This window comes from Myxocyprinus asiaticus, chromosome 27 (genome assembly GCF_019703515.2).
Source record: "Myxocyprinus asiaticus isolate MX2 ecotype Aquarium Trade chromosome 27, UBuf_Myxa_2, whole genome shotgun sequence".
NCBI classification, from domain to species: Eukaryota; Metazoa; Chordata; class Actinopteri; order Cypriniformes; family Catostomidae; genus Myxocyprinus; species Myxocyprinus asiaticus.
The window spans coordinates 691,922-710,532 of NC_059370.1; the positions used below are offsets into that span (position 1 = coordinate 691,922).

Consider the following 18,611-nt stretch of genomic DNA (forward strand, 5'->3'; position numbering starts at 1 on the left):
CTAGAATGCGTCTTTGCGTCAGCATCTTGAACGGGAGTCTGTGTAAAGCCCGGTTCAGTACTTGCAGGTCCAAGATTGGCTGCAACCCACCGCCTTTCTTTGGTACGATGAAGTAGGGGCTGTAAAAACCCTTTCTTCATCTCGGCTGGAGGGACAGTTTCTATCGCGCCCTTCCGTAGGAGGGTAGCGATTTCCGCGTGCAGGGTAACAGCGTTTTCGCCCTTGACGAAGGTGAAGTGAATAACGCTGAACCTGGGCAGGCGCCTGGCGAACTGAATCGCATAGCCGAGTCGGACCACCGCGATGGATTGGGAAGCGCAAGCCATGCGTCCAAATTCCGTGCAAGGGGGACCAAGGGGACAACGTCGTCGGACGTACCAGCAGGTGGGGCCTCGCGGCGGGGCGGAGCGTGAGGTGCCACAGCACGTCGTGGCCGTGCTGAGTCTAGGGACATCGAAGCACTTACCTGGCTCCTTGTGACCACCGGTAATGTGTCACATCGGGGGTGGATTTGTGCCACAGCTGGGCGCTCAAGGGCGGAAAGGACACCGCTGGAGCACCAATCCTGCAAGATAAAACCCGTGGACGGTAGTCATGGTGACGACCGTACACACCGGGTATGTGACCCAGGGAGGAAGGAAGCCGCTCTTTTGCTGAACTGTTGGGTACCGCAGCCACTTGGGCGTGCGGCGAAATCAAACAAAAAGGCAACAAAAAATTTTCCACCCGGCCCTCCACCGGGGGATTGAGTGGTCTTTCTACCAGCTCCAGGTGAGTGGGTTCCCTCGTCCCTTGGTTGCCCGTCTCAGGGGCGCTTCGAAGACCTCCGTGGGTTCTTCGGTGCTGGCTGTGAGACGGGTGGCATCGGCTTCCTGCGGTGGGCTCCACGCCGGGGCCGGGCCGGAGGGGCGGGCTGCGGCGGAGCCGGTGCAGTCACCGCAGGGGGACGCCCTTGGCGACGAGCAGATGGGGTGTGGGGTCTTGAGCCGTGCCGGGGCAGGATGTGCCGGATTGCCTCCGTCTGCTGCTTTACCGTCAAGAACTGCTGGGCAAAGTCCTCAACGGTGTCGCCGAATAGGCCCGCCTGGGAAATGGGGGCAGCAAGGAACCGTGTCTTGTCGGCCTCGCCCATCTCGACCAGGTTGAGCCACAGGTGGCGCTCCTGGACCACTAGTGTGGCCATCGTCCGCCCAAGAGACCGTGCCGTGACCTTCATCGCCCGGAGGGCGAGGTCGGCCGCCGAGCGCAGTTCCTGCATCAATTCCAGGGCGGAACTACCCTCGTGCAGTTCCTTTAGCACCTTGGCGAATTTGCAGGAGAGCCATGGCGTGCAGGGCGGAGGCGGCTTGTCCAGCGGCACCATAGGCCTTGGCCGTCAGAGACGATGTAAACCTACAGGCCTTGGACGGGGGCTTTGGGCACCCGCGCCAGGTGGCGGCGCTCTGCGGGCATAGGTGCACCGCGAGCACCTTTATCCACCGGGGGATTGCCGAATAACCCTTGGCCGCCCCACCATCGAGGGTAGTGAGAGCGGAGAAGCTGAAAAGATCGGGACCGGGCAGTAAAAAGTGCCTCCCGCGACCTTGTCAGCTCTTCATGCACTTCCGGGAAGAAAGGAACGGGGCGGGGCGTGGCTTTGAGCGGCGCCACGAGCCCAGGAACCAATCACCGAGCCGCGAGGGTTCAGGGAAGAGCGGTGAAATCCACTCTAACCGACGCTCGCGGCTGCCCGGGAAAGCATGTCGTCATCTCCGCGTCAGCCTGTGACTGGGCGATTGACCCCGAAGGGAGGAGCCCAGCTGAGGCTTCCGACCGGACGAGCCAGCTCTCCGATGCTGCGCTCGAGAGCTCATCACTTTCGCGGGCTCCGAATAAGAGGTCGAACTCGCCGTGAGACGAGCCGGCGGACTCACCCGGAAGCCCGATCGGGGCAGACAAGCGTGCTGGGGAATGGGAGGTCCGCGGGGGGATACCCGGCGGAGGCGGTCCCATTGGGGTCCCCAAATCGCCCCCAGTGCTAGCCGCGCTGGCCTCAAACCCGTGGGTAAAAGGACCCAGGCAGGAGCCTCTGGGGTGGCTCGCTTTCTTACGAAGGCGAGCCGTGACCGCAACGTTGCCATGGACATATTCTCGCAATGAGAACATGACCATCCATGAACGCTGTCTCCGCGTGAGCAGTGCCCAGACACGAAAGACAGTGATTGTGACCGTTAGAAGGCGAGAGATAACGAGCACAACCAGGAATAACACACAATCGGAAAAGCATCTTTAAAAAGACGCGTCTTTAAAAAGACGTTCCGTTTGTGTGCTCTTTTAGAGAAATATGTACTCTTTTAGAGGGGAAAAATGCTCTTTCAGAAAATATACTCTCTAGTTTTTCTGCCGAAGCGCACAGGGGCGTTCTCTGCAGTGCACCAGTGCAGAGGAGGGAGAAGCCGCTGAAATGCGCCGTCAGATCCAGCAGATGTGAATGAACAGTAGTATTCAGCTCAGTGAGCATGACCGTTCTGCTCCGAAGAGAAAATCTGAATGAGTGGTTGCATACCAGCTCCTTTTATACCCCTATGTTCGGGGGAGTGGCATGCAAATACCACTCGCCAATTTTCATTGGCCTTTTATCAAAGACCAGAGGTGTCTCTGGCTCCCAAGAGTGACCCCTAGTGTCACTACATCGACACCAACGTCGAGTGAGTGACAGATAGGGAACTTCTTGTTCAATAAGAAACCAGGGAGGGGCTCTCTCAGGTGGAAGCGACCAATGAGCCAAATGTCTGAGACCGAATGCATAATAATAAAACAAAATCTTGGGTAGGCCTATCCCACCTTTGTCAATCGGCCTATGTAATTTATTGAAATTTAACCTGGCACGCTTACCATTCCAAATGAAGGACTTCGCTATGCTGTCAAATTTCTTGAAATAAGAGAGGGGGACATCTACAGGGAGAGACTGAAGCAGGTAGTTGAATTTTGGAATACAATTCATTTTAATAACATTAACCTTCCCAATCATCGATAAATGTCATGAAGCCCACCTGTCCACATTGCTCGAAAACCTTTATTAAGGGATCAAAATTAACTCTGACTAAATCAGACAAATTTGCTGGGAATAAAATTCCCAAATACTTAATGCCCTGTTTGGGCCACTGGAAGGTGCCTGGCTGGAAGGCCATTACTGGACAGTATGCTGTCAAAGTCAAAGCTTCAGATTTAGACCAACTGACTTTGTATTCTGAGAATTTAGAAAAGGAGTTAATAATTCTGTGGAGGCAAGGCATAGATCTAGTGGGGTCGGAGACGAATAATAAAATATCATCTGCGTAAAGCAGAAGCTTATGCACCACATCTCCCGCTACCACCCCTGGAAAATCATCCTCCTTTCTTATCGCGGCTGCTAATGGTTCCAGGGCAAGTCAGAACAATAATGGGGAAAGAGGGCAACCCTGCCGAGTGCCCCTATCCAGAGTGAAATAATCGGAAATTAATCCACTTGTTTGTACCGCTGCTACAGGGTGTTTATAAAGTAACTTAATCCAACCACTAAATGTACTCCCGAACCCATACATTTCCAAAATCTTAAAAAGATAATCCCATTCTTCCATATCAAACGCCTTTTCGGCGTCAAGTGAGATGGCAGCGACCAGAGATTGATCATTCGCTACTGACCACATGATATTGATGAGACGCCTGATGTTATCAGAAGAGCTGCGGCCCCGAATAAACCCCACCTGATCTATATGTATAAGAGATGTCATAACTTTACTTAATCGGTTGGCCAAAATTTTTGACAAAATTTTTGACCACCATTTTAAATAGATGGACATTGAAATTTCACAAATAACCACTAGATGGTGACATAAACATTTGAAACTTACATACCATACCCTTTTTTTTTTTTCCTTTCAGCTTGAACACAGAGTGAGACAGGAGCTGTCAAACATTGTGTATCATATCTGATACACATGGCATTATAGGGATAAGGATATATATGCAGGTATATAAGTTTCAAAGTAAAAAAAAAAAAAAAAAAAACAGCACACTTGATAGATTATCAGCAGGTGCGTAGGATTTTTTTTTTTATTGAAGTAAATAAATAAGAAAAAAATCCCGCACACTACTGATGCTGCTAACAGTATCCAATTTAAATTACATTTTTAGTTTCAAAGCCAAAATGTCACTGAACTGAAGGAATGACCCTCTTGTATTTATATTATGTATACAGTACATACATCATAAAGAGATTTTGTTGGATTTCTAATAAGGCACTGAACAGAGTACCTATTGAAAATGGAATCGCTTTGGGTTCCTTAGTGGACTGCATTGTCTGACCTACCACAGGGAGTCCTGTTAAAGGGGTAGTTCACCCCAAAATGAAAATTATCTCATAATTTACTCATCCTCATTATATCCTAGGTGTGTATGACTTTCTTTCTTCACCAGAACACATTTGAAGAAAAATAGAAAAATATCTTAGCTCAGTAGGTCCTTAAAATGCAAGTGAATGGAGATTTCTCTTTTGAAGCTACAAAAATCACACAGTCAGCATAAACATCATTGATACGACTCCAGCGGTTACATCAATGTCTTCTAAAGTGATACGATCACTTTATTGAGAGGATAATTGAGAGAAATATTGAGAGAATTTTCATTTTTGGGTGAACTATCCCTTGAAGGCTCCAGCACACTTTTGGGGAAGTTCTTCTTTGTTCTTCATTCAGAGGTAAAAAGAAGTTCAAAACAGCTGATCAAATGAGAAAGCCAATTTAATTTTCATGTATTTTAAAACATTATTCCACATCTTGCTAAATGTTGTCCTCAAACAATGTGCAAATTGAAAGCTACAAAAAATCAAAATGCAAAATCTTGCCATATAAATATAAATAGAAGAAATATAAATAGAAGGACAGTTTAAATCATGAAATGATAATAAACCAAACTGTAACAATCTCATTACAGTTACATATAAAATGTCAGTTAAATGATTTAATTTAGTGATAAATTTGACATTCAACATATCAACAATATTTAATTTGTGGCACTCTGTTTGGTTACTTCACTCCGTGATTTATTTTATTTTTATTTTTATTTTTTGTATTGAATTTTTGGCCTGCTTGAAGTAATAATGACTTGCTGTTTTAGAAAAGTTGTTTTGCAAACTAGGAATTGAATGACTTTGAGTTTATAATATTTACAAATAAGAATAAATCAGTAAAATATAAGTTATGAGCTGGGGTTTAACATCTCTCAAGCACATTAAACAGCAGAAGGAATCTGTTAAAGCACGTGACACCCCACACAAAAATATGAGCTTATTAAACATTTTATATGTTACTTGGGTTGGGCTCTTTTCAGATGCAGCTCTGTACCATTTTACAAATGTATTTTTTTCCCATCAAAACTTTTTTCACTACTGTAAAGTGGCGTTACTGATGGAGATTGCAGTGCTAGTGCAAAGATATTCAACTAATCATAATTGAATTTATTGTTGATTATTTTAATAATTGATTTTTATCATTTTTGTGATATTTAGATATTATTAATTAATTGTTGCAGCCCTCTGAAAGGCATGTAGCTCATAACATTTTTCAAATGCTTAATTCACAACGAGTTTCAATGTATCCACTATCACAAGTCCAACACGTTCTTTCTTTGTTGTAGAGTGTGTTGTCTACGCAGAACATAGTCATCGTGCTACTCTTAGGGAGGTAAGGGAAATGGTGAGTGGCCTCTTTCTTTCAACTGTGGAAACTGTTTGGGAAGTAAGTTTGGTTCAGAGTACTTGCACTGGGTGTATTTGATTTCCAACTTACTTAATGGTTATGTCACACTTGATGCTGTACCATCTCGGCCCGTTCGTGGGATCTAGTTGATTCTGAGTAACGATTTATCATGTGTTCATGTTTGTCTCACCCCAGTTCACAGCAGTTCACCTGTAGAGTTGTAGGTAGAAACAGGAGAAGATATTTTTGAACAGGTAATTTATGTGCATGTTATTGCTAAGTTTGATTGGAAAACTTTTGTAAGAGAACAGACTGAGATGAGCAGTTCAGTCATTTATCAACAGAGCAGTGTGCAGATGTGGTGGTGAATCTGCTGAATGCTTATCTCACACCTCATTGGCCAGACATGATGTGGAAACAGGAGATGCTGCCACCATAAAACATAATTCCTATTGGTTAAATCCCAGTAAGCTTTCCAAGGTAAAGGAGGAATTTGATTACATGTGTAGTATTGGGATGGTAGAGGTAAGTCAGAGTGATTGGAGTTCCCCTGTAGTGTTTGTACCCAATCCAGATGGGTCTCTTCACTTTTGTATAGATTACTAAGTAAATGCAGTGCTGAATACAGTTGCTTTTCCTATACCGTGATTAGAGAACTGTATTGATCATATGGGCCAAGCTCAATTTGTGTCAAAATTTGATTTAATGAAAGTATACTGACAGGTGCCTCTGTCTGATCATGCCCAAGGGATTGCTCTTTTTGTTACTCCTGATGCCTATTGATGTCTATCTGTTCCCTTTGGTTTAAAAAATGTGCCAGTCATATTTCATAGGTTGATGAACCAGGTAACCAGTGTCCTTGAGAATGTAGTCACTTACATTGACGATTGTTTATAGCACCTCTTGTCTAGATCATTTATTACACATCGGGCAGCTCTTTAAGCAGCTTGAGAAAGCTGGGCTGGTGATAAACTTATCCACATATGAGACTGCACAGGGTAAGGTCACATACTGCGGATGAGGCTCGGTACCATCCTGTGTGGCTTAGGTCCAGGTCATCTTGGACATATCAGTTCCCTTGACTCAAAAGCAGTTAAAATGGGTTTTGGGAAAGTGGTTCATAACGAAAATGTGCATAATTTTTCAGCTGCCATCGAACCTCCTACTAACCTGCTGAGGAAAAGCGTGAGATTTGAGGCATCCAAAGACTGCCAAACTGATTTTACTGTGCCTTTCAAGCTGGCAGTAGATGCTTGTGACATATGGGTAGGAGCAGTGCTGTTGCAGGCTAATTCAAGTAGGGTGAATAAACCTGTGGCGTATTTCTCAAAAAAGTTAAACTAACATCAAAGAGTGTGTACAACTGTGTTTACACAGAAGAATTGTGTTAGTTGTGCAGCATTTTGCAATTTAGATCTTTAGTGTGGGTGGAAACATTGTAGTCTAAACTGATAACAGTTCTTTGACCTTTTTGACCAAGTTTACACTGTCTAACCAGAGAGTGTTTTGATGGAGTTTGGTGTTCGATGGAGCTTTGATGTTCTTTATTGTACTTGTTAGAAAGAAAGAAAAAAAAATGGAAAAGAGTCAGTGGCTTTTTTTTTTTCTTCTTTTTTTGGATTGGGGAGAGGGATGTTAATAAAAGAGATGGTGCTCAAATAGACTCAAGACTTCCACATTGCACACCGCATCCACTGGGGGAAGAACCTCTGTGGATACACTGGGTATACAAAGGTGGTGTTTTTTTTTTTTTTGTAAATAGTTTTTTTAACTAGAATATATAAAAAAATAAAAATAAAATTAAAAAAACGCCATGAAAGAAGTTTGGTGACTTGAGACTAGACTCGAACTCGTGATGGAAAACTCTAGACATTACTCAGATACGTCCAACAGAAACTTCATACTTGACTCGGATTCCAGCTTAAAGACTGCAGACAGACATGACTCAGACTTCAGATGAAAGACTTGTGAACATCTCTGGTTTTTACCATTCATGGACCTCATTGTAATATTTGATAGGACTAAACATGCCTAAATAATTAGCTAAACATCTGGCAAGTTGAACATGTTCATGGAATTTTTATTTTATTTTAATCATGATTTCTCATGTAGTCTCTCGATTAGTTTAACATATCACACCACAGAACAGGTCAACTTCTCAAAAGAATTACATGTCAACTCATGTGTATGTAATGTCACTGCAAGTTTGTTGTAGAGAGTTTCTGTTATTTGCTGTGCAATTCATTTCCTTTAATTTTTATTCCAAAAGAAATTGACTTTAATGCAATACTTAATATAAAGTTGGTTTAGTCTATATTACAGTTAGTTGAGTTTCATACTGACTGTACAGTTTCATTAACTGACACATAAAAAAGCATCTCTGTAATTACAATGGATCTTTAAAGCTGATGTATTCATGTCAGTCAAGCTGTTCACACAGGTAAAACTCTCCAGTTAAACTCAGTGTCATATTAACAGTCATATACCAGACACATCAACAGATCCAATTTTATGTAGTCAATGCAGTGACTACAAATTCACTTTAAAGGTTTTGCAGTTGAATTGTTCTCAATTAATGTAGCAAATATTAATTGTTGAGCCACTGACTTGTGTCCTGTTACTCAGGAACTGTGTGTCTCCTGCCATCTGTGAGCTAATAATAACACTAGAGTGGACATCTCTGAAGTGCTACTCAACATAGGAGGTGAAAGCTGGAATGCAGTGTACGTTGAGATGTTGGCTAAATTTAACTGTTCAGACTGGGCTCTTTCCTCTGAGGTGAAATTAATTACTAGATATTTTGTATTTAGTTTAATTTTGACACTGTTCAGATTTTTTTCTTTTATTTCTTTACCATATATAGTCATAGCCAACACATACAGTATTTGCCTGCTATTGAATAATCACGTTTGTGCAAAAGAGCGCATAAAGAATTGCGCAAACTGTACTGTGTATTATATGGAAACATTTACTGTATGTAGAAGTTTCAATGAAATGTTACTACTCATGATCAAATATGAATTTAACATCATATAAGAACATTTGTTATGAACTTGAATTTTTTTATTTTTTATAATATAACTGTAAATAAAATGGTACCACTTACATTTTTGATGATAAGCATTGTTGTTAGATTCATTTTCTTTACCTGGTTTTCTTTTAGCAGTTACTTTGATTCTACTTTAATATACTGTATCTACTAATCAAAATCTCAAAGAGCATTCTGGGTTGTTCAACTATTCAAATGACTGATTTAGTATACATCTGTTCCAAAAATATTAGAAACATTCCCAAAAAGTTTTTCCCAATGAACTTAAACCAAGAGTACAACATAAGACAGAAGCTTATTGCCTGTTGATGTTTTAATGTCTGCAACTAGTCTGCCTCAAAAAATATCTGGATTGTAGCCAGTGTGTGCCCATTGCTGATGCTCTTGTGTGCATAAATGTGTGACATGCTGCAACTACTCGCAGGTGCTACAATAAATCTTACACTTGATTGAAATCTGGCCGAGCAGTCGGCAGTAGGGGTGTGATGATTCACTCTGACAACGATTCCATTTGATTACAATTCTCTACCTAACAATTACGATGCATCATGAAACATTGTGAAATCTGAAACCAGTAATTATAGATGAAATGGCATGTGCAGGCAGATACAACTCCAGGATTTTAACAGAGCGGGCTCGGCAGGGTCATAGAATGAAAAACAGTCTATTAGTAGCATGGAAAGGCGGTTAAACAGGATGTAACCGTGAGTTCCCTATTCATTTTGGAATAGAGAAAGAGGCACTAGGCGGCTAAACAGAGACACATCCGCTTGTCAAGCCCGTTCACGAGAATTAAATCGCATTTTCATGCAGGACTGTATGTAGCACACAAATGTAAGATACAAATGTTTGATCTTTTCACAGCTGCTGCATGTCATTGACCAATCACAGGTGATTGTAATCAACTGGTTAGTTCCCTTCAGAACAGTCTGAATTCGCTCCCTATTCTGTGGCATTCACTATAAAGAGAATGAATGAATGAGTGTTTTCATTCGCAGCCAATGTCTGCCCACCAGTCATATTTATATAAACAAAGTTCTATTCATGGTTAAACTGATTTATGGAGATATTATGGAGATACAAAAGCAATATTAGCACAATATATATATATATATATATATATATATATCGGCAACAAGAATGAACTACGTTGGTCAAATGGATGCAAACAGTTTTGAATGACACAGACAGCCAAACTCGGCAGTATCCATCCATCCATCCATCTGAGACTGACACATTGGGTATATGATAATCGATTCTTAAATGTAGTAATCGATGCCTTGAAATTTCTTTGATAGCTCGATGCACCGCGATGCATCGATGCATTTTTCCAACCCTAGTCGGCAGGTGTGCATACTGTCCAGACAAGTGAGAGAGCAGCAATGAGCAATGAAATTGCAAGAGAGTGAAAAAATGCAAGATGAAGGCACATGACATTGGGAATTGGAAGCCAAACAATGTTGTTGTCATTTTGGTTGGAATCAGCTCTCGTATTGCTATGTGCTAAAGTTTTGTGAGAACAAATTTTGGGATTGTAAGTTAGGGAGGAGAGTTGTCTTGTAATTAATAAAGTTTATGATTAGTTTAGTAAAGTGTGCACCAACACAACAGAAAACAAGGACATTTAAAGAGTCTTTAAATGTGCAAAGTGTGTGCGCTTAGCTTCAGGTCACAAAACCTTCACAAATCTTCCAATTATGCAAAATGTTATCTGCATCATTCCATTATATGAATGCAAAGTGAAGGACTTTGGGATTGCTGACCCCCAAAATATTCATAATTAAAGTAAAATCTGAGTTTGTATTAATTTGTATTATTATTATTTAATTAAGTCCTTCTGATACACTTGATATCAGATTGTCCAGTTCGGTTTTTGTTTCGGGCATCAGATTTTCAGATCATCTATTCTGGTCTTGTTGACGTGTTTTGCAGTGGGGTTTGGCTTTGGCTGGTGATCTGATAGTGATCCAGCGACTACACCCAACGCCTTGTATAATGTCAGGTCACATTTCTCTGGTTTGACATTCCTCTCCACTGCAAAGTTATCCTTGTTCTGCTTGTAAGCTGTCTTGTTGTTATACAGTAGGAAAGAACCTTTTACAGCTGCGGTGGAGAGACTGTATTCTGGGGGAGGTTGGTAATGCTGCTGATGCCCATGAAAATAGTTACAATTGGGGATAAATGGAAGTACGGGTTCACTAGGTGCTTTAGAGGAAGTTCCAGGAGACAATGCTGTCTTTCTGTACCTCAGGCTCTGATGGCACTTTGTGAAGCCCAGGTGATAGATTTCCAACAGATTAAGAATGAGAGACACACAGGCCACCACAAGCATGAAGATAATGAAGATGGTCTTCTCGGTCGGTCTGGAGATGTAGCAGTTGACGGTGTTGGGGCAAGGTGGTCGGTCACACGTATAGAGCGGTTTCAGATCAAATCCATACAAAAAATATTGTGCAACAATGAAAGCTACCTCAAACAATGTTTTGAAGATGATGTTAAAGACGTATGTGCGCAAAATATCTCCCTGGAGGTGCACATGGCCTTGTTCATCTCGAATAGGAAACTTCCTTGACTTGGACTCTTCAATGAGGGGCTGTTTGTTTCCTTGTTGGGCGAGTTTCTTCTCTTTTTCTTTGTGTTTTTCCTCCATGCGCACCAAATGCAGGATGTGGCCCAGGTATATGAGCGTTGGAGTCGACACAAAGATGATCTGTAACACCCAGAAGCGGATGTGAGATATGGGGAAGGTATTGTCGTAGCAGACATTTTGGCAGCCGGGCTGTTTGGTGTCGCAGCTGAAGCCCGACTGCTCGTCGCTCCACACTTTCTCTGCCGCTGTGCCAAGAATGAGGATCCGGAAGATGAAGAGAACCGTCAGCCACACTTTGCCCACCACAGTGGAATGTTCCTGAGCGCTCTCCAAGAGCTTCCCCAGCAAACTCCAGTCACCCATTGTTTCCAGATTCCTGGACTAGCTCTGGAAAACACATACAGTACATGCTCAGGCACCATCACATATATATATTTAAGGTGCTGTAAGTCAGCAGTTCTTAACCCTTTTTGACTCCAAGGCCCTCTATTGTCTATGACAATATTTGTATATTTCAGTAACAACAAATAATTCAATCATTCAATAAAAACAACAATAACACTAATTCCCATTATTATTTACAAGGTTTCTGTCTATAACCTTTTGTTGGACATACAGTTCGGTACATTACATCAATTCTAAAATGCTGAGAAAAAACAATCCAAATATCTGTGCTGTATGTCATATTTGTGCTGATTTAGTTCAGTGGGGACAATAAGGATCTCTAAAGGAACAAATGTAATGTTTCAAATGTAAATCATCTTTTTTCAGGTTCAGTATGTAAGAGAAAACAGTAAATAACTTTCATACTGAGAGACACACATTTTTTGTTGTTGTTGTTGTTGTTGTAATATTTAAGTGGTTATGACTCCCATGGCAATTTGTCTCTAAGGATATTTTATACATCCTTACAATAATAATAACTTTTAAAATACTGAGAAGTTTATTTCAAGTTTATTCTACACAGATATGCACACCTGAAAAGTTATGTTATTTCATGGTGATATTTCATGTTTGGTTAAACCCTAGTGTTAAGATGTGTTAGATTGAAAGAAACCAAATAAAAAACAAAGATTTTAAACACTTTTGTATGTATGCATGGATAATTCACTGAGCTGTACCAACCTTTTCAGTGAGCACATCTCCAATGGTGGGACAGGAACCGTGAGAGAGGATCCATGCAGCTCATTCACACGAGCCCTTTAAAAGAAAGTCCCTCAAAGAGAATGAAATGTGCACTTCAAATGATCATGTCCACAGACATGTGTGGCTTCACAAATCAAAAACACAGAGAGATCAGTCCTCCACTGACGTGCCGTCTCCCTCAGGGTTAAATATGGTTCAGGCTCAGATATAGTCCAAAACCACACTACTTGCTAGTTACTTAAAGTGACACAGTAGTTTACCAATGAGAAAGGCCTAGGCTGACCCAAGGTCAGTTCTAATTATAGCACACAGGTCTCCTGTCACAGAGGACATGACTTAAAAGTGTACAGACATTTGACAACCTATACTGATCTTAATCTTGACCAATACAGAGGGCCTTAGATAAGTTTAAAAAGCACAGATATGTCATGATTGCTGTGAATAATGTATTAGATAAAGAAACAAATCTGTCCCTTTGCAAATGTTAGGACTATGCAATATTAAATAACTTGGATCACACTTATCATTTCAGAACAATAGGTGAAACCTGTATAAAAAAAATAATAATAAAAAAAAAAATTAAAAAAAATCATTTGTACTAACCCCTTAGATATTAATGGATAAATCAAATAAAATTACAGTGAAATACATGGACATATTGATATTTCCTTAAAATGATCCCAAATTTTATTAAAGAATGTTCAATATACAATATTACAAGCAAAAAGCAGCATCAAGTGAAAATATTATTTCCCAGCCAGTCAGTTCTATCTGATTGTGTGGTACATACTGCTGTGACATACTGTGTGAGACCAAGAAGCATTTACAGTCAAATAAATATCATGCAGTCTCAAGTCAAGTTGATTCTGTCTACTCAAAAGTTTTGTGCTTGCAAACATGTAAGAGACACAAGAGCAATTTAAAGATTCAACACACTTTCTGCAGAGCTGGCGCATGTAACTGAAACAAACAAGTTTAAGAGACGTTCACACATGAAACACTATTAAAACACACAAGTTGCCATCAAGTTTGAATCTCTTTTCTAATACACATTCATAAATACATTTCTGTAGATGTTACATTAAACATTACAGGAATATGACAAAGAAACTTAACACAATATATAGAAGCACTTTGATTAACTTACAGGCCAAAAAAAAAAAAAAAAAAAAAAAAAATGATTGCACTTTTGTATTTCAAACTTAAACATCAGACATTGATACAGGTGACTTCTGGAGGAAGTCCAAGTTTGAACATTTTGTGCACAGTTTAGAGGTAAAAACACTCAAATATTTAAAATTTTCTTCAAAAAATTTAACATTCTTAATGGGTGCTCACGTTATGTGAAATTATGGGCTTTTGTTTTTAATAAATTATAAACAGTAACAACAACAAAAAAACATTTCAAAATGTTAAAATATACTAGTCACGTACACTCCAAACCACGCAGCCTTAAAGTTTTTATTTGTACTGATGAGGCTAATCTGTGACGTTTAGATCCTCTAATGGTCAAACATCTTACTGGTCAAACTTTTATATGAATTAGCAGGTCAGAGTTCAATAAACTTGAACTTTGGTGCACAGTGTAAGATGAACATACAGTGGACCCTAAAATAATTTGACAATTTAAGCAATGCTAAAAATGTACAAATGTCTTTGCTTTGCATTGCAAAATATCAAACCAAGTGGCATTTATTTTTCAAGTAAAACAGCACAAGCACACTTTTCAAGGAAAACGTTTCACAAAAAAGAAGTTTGTTAGGTGTGAAATTATAAAACAATAGATCAAAATAAATACAAAATATTTGGCCTCAGATGTCCATAGTGAATGTGTTGAACTCCACCTGGTTCCTCTTCTGGGACACCTGTGTGAACTTCATACATCCACTAAAAATCACCACAACACCAGTTCATTAAAAGACATTGAGCAAGAATCACTCAGAAAAGTGAACGTTAGTTCTGAGAAAACATCCAGCAGCACTTGAGACACACAGATCACACTTGCTTTGATATTTTGGTATGTAATGCAATGGCATTGAATTATTTATACATGTGATTGAAGTGTCAGTGTATGTTTGCATTCGCATGTGCATGAGTGGAAGTTAATGAAACACAAAGTCCAGTGAGATCATACTGTTAGTCCTCCAATCTCTTTGGGAGAAGACAAATGTTTGCACCATTTTGAATGTGTAAAAGTTGACAGTTCTCCAGCATTTATCTACCCATGATCACTTCTCACCTGTAGTGTCCCCTAAATGAATGAATGAATCAAATAAATCAATGAAGACAGATTAATAAGATTACTGACATCCACATTCCATGGGTTATCGATAGTTGGTTGAGACCAGGGCCATTTCTGGCCATTTTTCCGCCATTTGCAATATCCCTACTCGCTGCCAGGTGGGCTGCCTCATTGGAGCCCCCCCAACCCTAGGCAAGATCCCTGTTGGCGAGTGGAGGGGGGATTTAGCCTATTCATTGACTGCATAGGCGACCGACTAGTTCGCCTATGTCTAGAAACGTCCCTGGTTGAGACCATCAAGTGGTCTTGAAGAGTCTAGAAAGCAGAGCAGCGCTCGCTCTTATCAGCGACCGGTTTTCGGCCAACGTTAAATCTGGGCTTAAACGAGTGCTCTGATATCAGCTGATTACTTTCATTCTGCTTGTAGGATGCCAGTTTTTGAGAGAGCCAAGGCCCTTTGGATTCCCCTCCTGTTCCCTGAAAGTATCTGAGACACGCACGGCCTATTAAATACACCACCTCTGCAAAGTTCAACAAAACACACACTCCAGACACCGTCAGCATGAAGACAGTGAAGATAGTCTTTTCTGTTGGGCGAGACACAAAACAGTCCACCGTATTCGGGCAGGGGTAGGAGTCGCACTTTACGAGACGCACCATCTTGATGTCTGGGTAGATCATGTAGAAGATGTACAAGAAAACGGCCTCGAAAATGATGCGGAATAGAATGCTGATCATGTAAGTCCACCAAAGAGAACCGGCAATCTTGAACTTCTGAGTCTTGATGGATTCAAAGTCCTTTGTGTTCCCCCGGCCGGAAATTTTCAGGATCTTCCTCTCGATGTGCCGGCGATGAGCTACGTGCATGGCGACCAGCAGGGCGGGTGTGGACACCAGGATGAGCTGCAGAGACCAGAGGCGGATGTGAGAGATGGGGAAGAACTGGTCGTAGCAGACGCTGTTGCAGCCGGGCTGTTGGGTGTTGCAGGTGAAGCTGGACTTTTCGTCACCCCACACGCTTTCGGCCGCCACCACCAGCACCAGGATCCGGAAGATGAAGATGACAGAGAGCCAGATGCGCCCGATGCCCGTCGAATGCCTGTTCACACCACTTATCACGGCATAAAACGACGCCCAATTCATGATTGAGTCCAAAACTAAAGAGAAGAGAATGCAAAACATGACAAGGACCTTCAACTACACCAGTTCTGCTCAGTTTCATCAATTCACAATATTCCCAAATTCCCATTTTTTCCAAATCCTATAACTTTGTTTATTTCCAGATTTAAACTAGTTTTAACTCATATTTAAACCACCAAGATGCCACTGTTGGGCCCTTGAGTAAGGCCCTTGACCCTATCTGCTCCAGGGGCGCCGTATCATGGCTGACCCTGCACTCTGACCCCAGCTTAGCTGGGATATGTGAAAAAAAGAATTTCACTGTATATGTGCAAATGTATAATGTGTGATAAATAAATATAATTAAATTCAAATTAATTAATTAAATTATTAAATTAATAAATTATTTTGTAATTCAGAATTTTAAATCTCAGATTTTCAATTTGGACCCACTTATTCCTAATCAACATCACAATACACACATAAACAAATAATCTTTCCTGTAAATAATAATTACAAGTCATTTACCTGACAGATGAAGCAGCTGACGCTGTAGCAGGACCAAATGTGATGAACAGCCGTCTGTATTCTTGGCATTTGGACACTTGATTTGAATGAAATAAGTGTTCTGGTCACCGGCCCACACAAAGGCTACACAATTCAGGATTTACCGGAGTAAAAAGCTCAAATCCATTCTGCACATTGCAAACTACTTAAAAGTATACTTTACCTCTCACAAGAAATATGCCAATTTTTGACTACTGATTACTAAAAAGTATCTTATAGTAGGGGAGACAGCGGCTAGTTGTCACACTTTTCACTCTAGTGAATATTTCTCAGGGTTGCTTTAATGATTATAACAGGGTTGACACAAACCCTAAAGTCTTAACATAAAACCTATTGAACATTTCCACCGATTATGTCCAGGAAAAACAATGCAGTTCTCTGAAGATGCAGTGATTGCTACTGGGGCATGTTGTCATAAAACAGCTATTATAGACTTCTTTGAAAAATGTAAACAGTAAAAATTATGAAAAACTAAATTCATGAAACAACACAAATGTAAAAGGTGATGCACAAAAATATCCAACCATTGTTTTAGCCAGCAAATAATGTTTTTATTAATATATTGTATAAATTAAAAATATTTAAAACACGTGACAGCTTGCCTCCACCTGACCTTTATGAGCTATCCCCTTGTAGTTACCGAGATACTGCCCTTGTGACAACTAGCCCTGGTGTGCCCTAGATAAAAAGATTTGGAGAACGGTTTACCTTCAGCTGTGATAGTGAACAAACATGTCCAAGAATCATCCAGAGGCCTTGCTGAAGATCACCATGTCCTTTGCAAATGCGAAACGTTGACGCGCTACTAGCCACAACCCTGCACCACAGATGTCACACGCACTTATATAACACTTTTACACACAATGCCGTTCTTTATTGAGGCCAACAAGACTCTTCACAATTCAGATCAAATGCCATGATTTCCGCCCACCCGGGCCAGAAGAAAGAATCTGTGTGGATTCACAATAGCAGCAACATTATTCATTGTGCTTGGCAGGCAGAGGAAGTGAGGGCTGATTCTGACCCGTGCACACTTTATCAAACACTGGACAATTTATCAAAGACGCTCGACTTGTTTAATTACATTGTCAGGCTTTTGTGTATATTTCTGGGTTCAAACTCAGGTGAAATAGTCAGAGACGTGAAGGTTTCTGCAGGATTCATGAAGCTAGATTTAAAGGAACTGTTCACTTTTGATCAACTCTTGTTAACAGAACACAAATCAAACATGGCAACATGTCAGTAACATCAAACCTCATTGGTTCTTGCTCGTCATGTGACCAAATGTTATGACAAAATCCAGTGAGGTTTGATGTTATTGACATGTTGCCATGTTTGATTTGTGCTGTTAAATCAGTTATGTTAAGAGTTGATCAATGATTTGATACTTAACTTTCAGTCTGTTTCTTATACAAACTGATCGAATGCCTTCAGAAGATTTGGAATATGATGCACGAGTCAACTTTGGGAACTTTCATTTCTGGGTGAACTATTCATTTAAAGACCTTGTTAAGACCACCTATATGAAACATATGACAAACTATCAGATATCTGTGATGTCATGGCTCTGCTGTTTGAGTCCTTCAATATGTCATCTTCTGGATCAACCCATGATTTGAGTTTGCAGATCTGTCCAACCAATCGCAGTTCAGTAAACCTGCTAAAAATGAAATAATTTTTGCTGGTTGACACTAATGACAGAAATCAAACAATTCAAAATTTTATGCAACAAGAAATTGATCACAAGTGCTGTAAAGAGGTCGGCACAGGCCTTAAAGGAATAGTTCACCCCAAGATGAAAATTCTCTTTTCATTCACTCACCCTCATCCCAGATGTATATGACTTTCTTTCTTCACCAGAACACAAATTTAGAATATTTCAGCTCTCTAGGTCCATACAATGCAAGTGAATGGTGACCAGAACTTTGAAGCTCCAAAATCCACACAAAAGCAGCATAAAAGTAATCCAAACGACTCAAGTGGTTTAATCTATATCAAACATGATATGACAGGTGTGGGTGAGAAACTTTCACATCCACATTCAGCTACCTACTATTTGGGGCTGGTCAAAGGTGGATATTTATAGTAAAAAAGGACCTATAAAAAGCACCTGCCAAATCACTTCTGAAGACATGGATTAAACCACTGGAGTCATATGGATTACTATGAGTTCTAGTCACC

At 40.8% G+C, this 18,611-nt stretch overlaps 3 protein-coding genes across 3 annotated transcripts in view; all 3 read right to left on the reverse strand.

Annotated features, from left to right (window-relative positions):
- Positions 1-18,611, reverse strand: part of LOC127418180 (uncharacterized) — a 446,156-nt gene that overhangs the window by 97,180 nt on the left and 330,365 nt on the right. The gene's annotated exons all lie outside the window — the stretch shown is intronic.
- Positions 7,792-12,686, reverse strand: LOC127418160 (gap junction alpha-3 protein-like). The gene is made up of 2 exons (XM_051658586.1): positions 12,482-12,686; positions 7,792-11,743 (listed from the first exon to the last, which is right to left on the reverse strand). The coding sequence occupies exon 2, from the start codon at positions 11,717-11,719 to the stop codon at positions 10,652-10,654; it is 1,068 nt and encodes a 355-aa protein (XP_051514546.1). The 5' UTR covers positions 11,720-11,743; positions 12,482-12,686; the 3' UTR covers positions 7,792-10,651.
- LOC127418174 (gap junction beta-1 protein-like) lies at positions 13,185-17,240 on the reverse strand. Its single transcript, XM_051658622.1, has 3 exons — positions 17,139-17,240; positions 16,392-16,514; positions 13,185-15,901 (listed from the first exon to the last, which is right to left on the reverse strand). Exon 3 carries the CDS (start codon positions 15,885-15,887, stop codon positions 15,060-15,062), a length of 828 nt encoding a protein of 275 aa, XP_051514582.1. The 5' UTR covers positions 15,888-15,901; positions 16,392-16,514; positions 17,139-17,240; the 3' UTR covers positions 13,185-15,059.

Excerpts from the sequence above, each read along its gene's own strand:
- LOC127418160 (XM_051658586.1), bottom strand. The coding sequence starts at position 11,719 with ATGGGTGACTGGAGTTTGCTGGGGAAGCTCTTGGAGAGCGCTCAGGAA.
- LOC127418174 (XM_051658622.1), bottom strand. The coding sequence starts at position 15,887 with ATGAATTGGGCGTCGTTTTATGCCGTGATAAGTGGTGTGAACAGGCAT.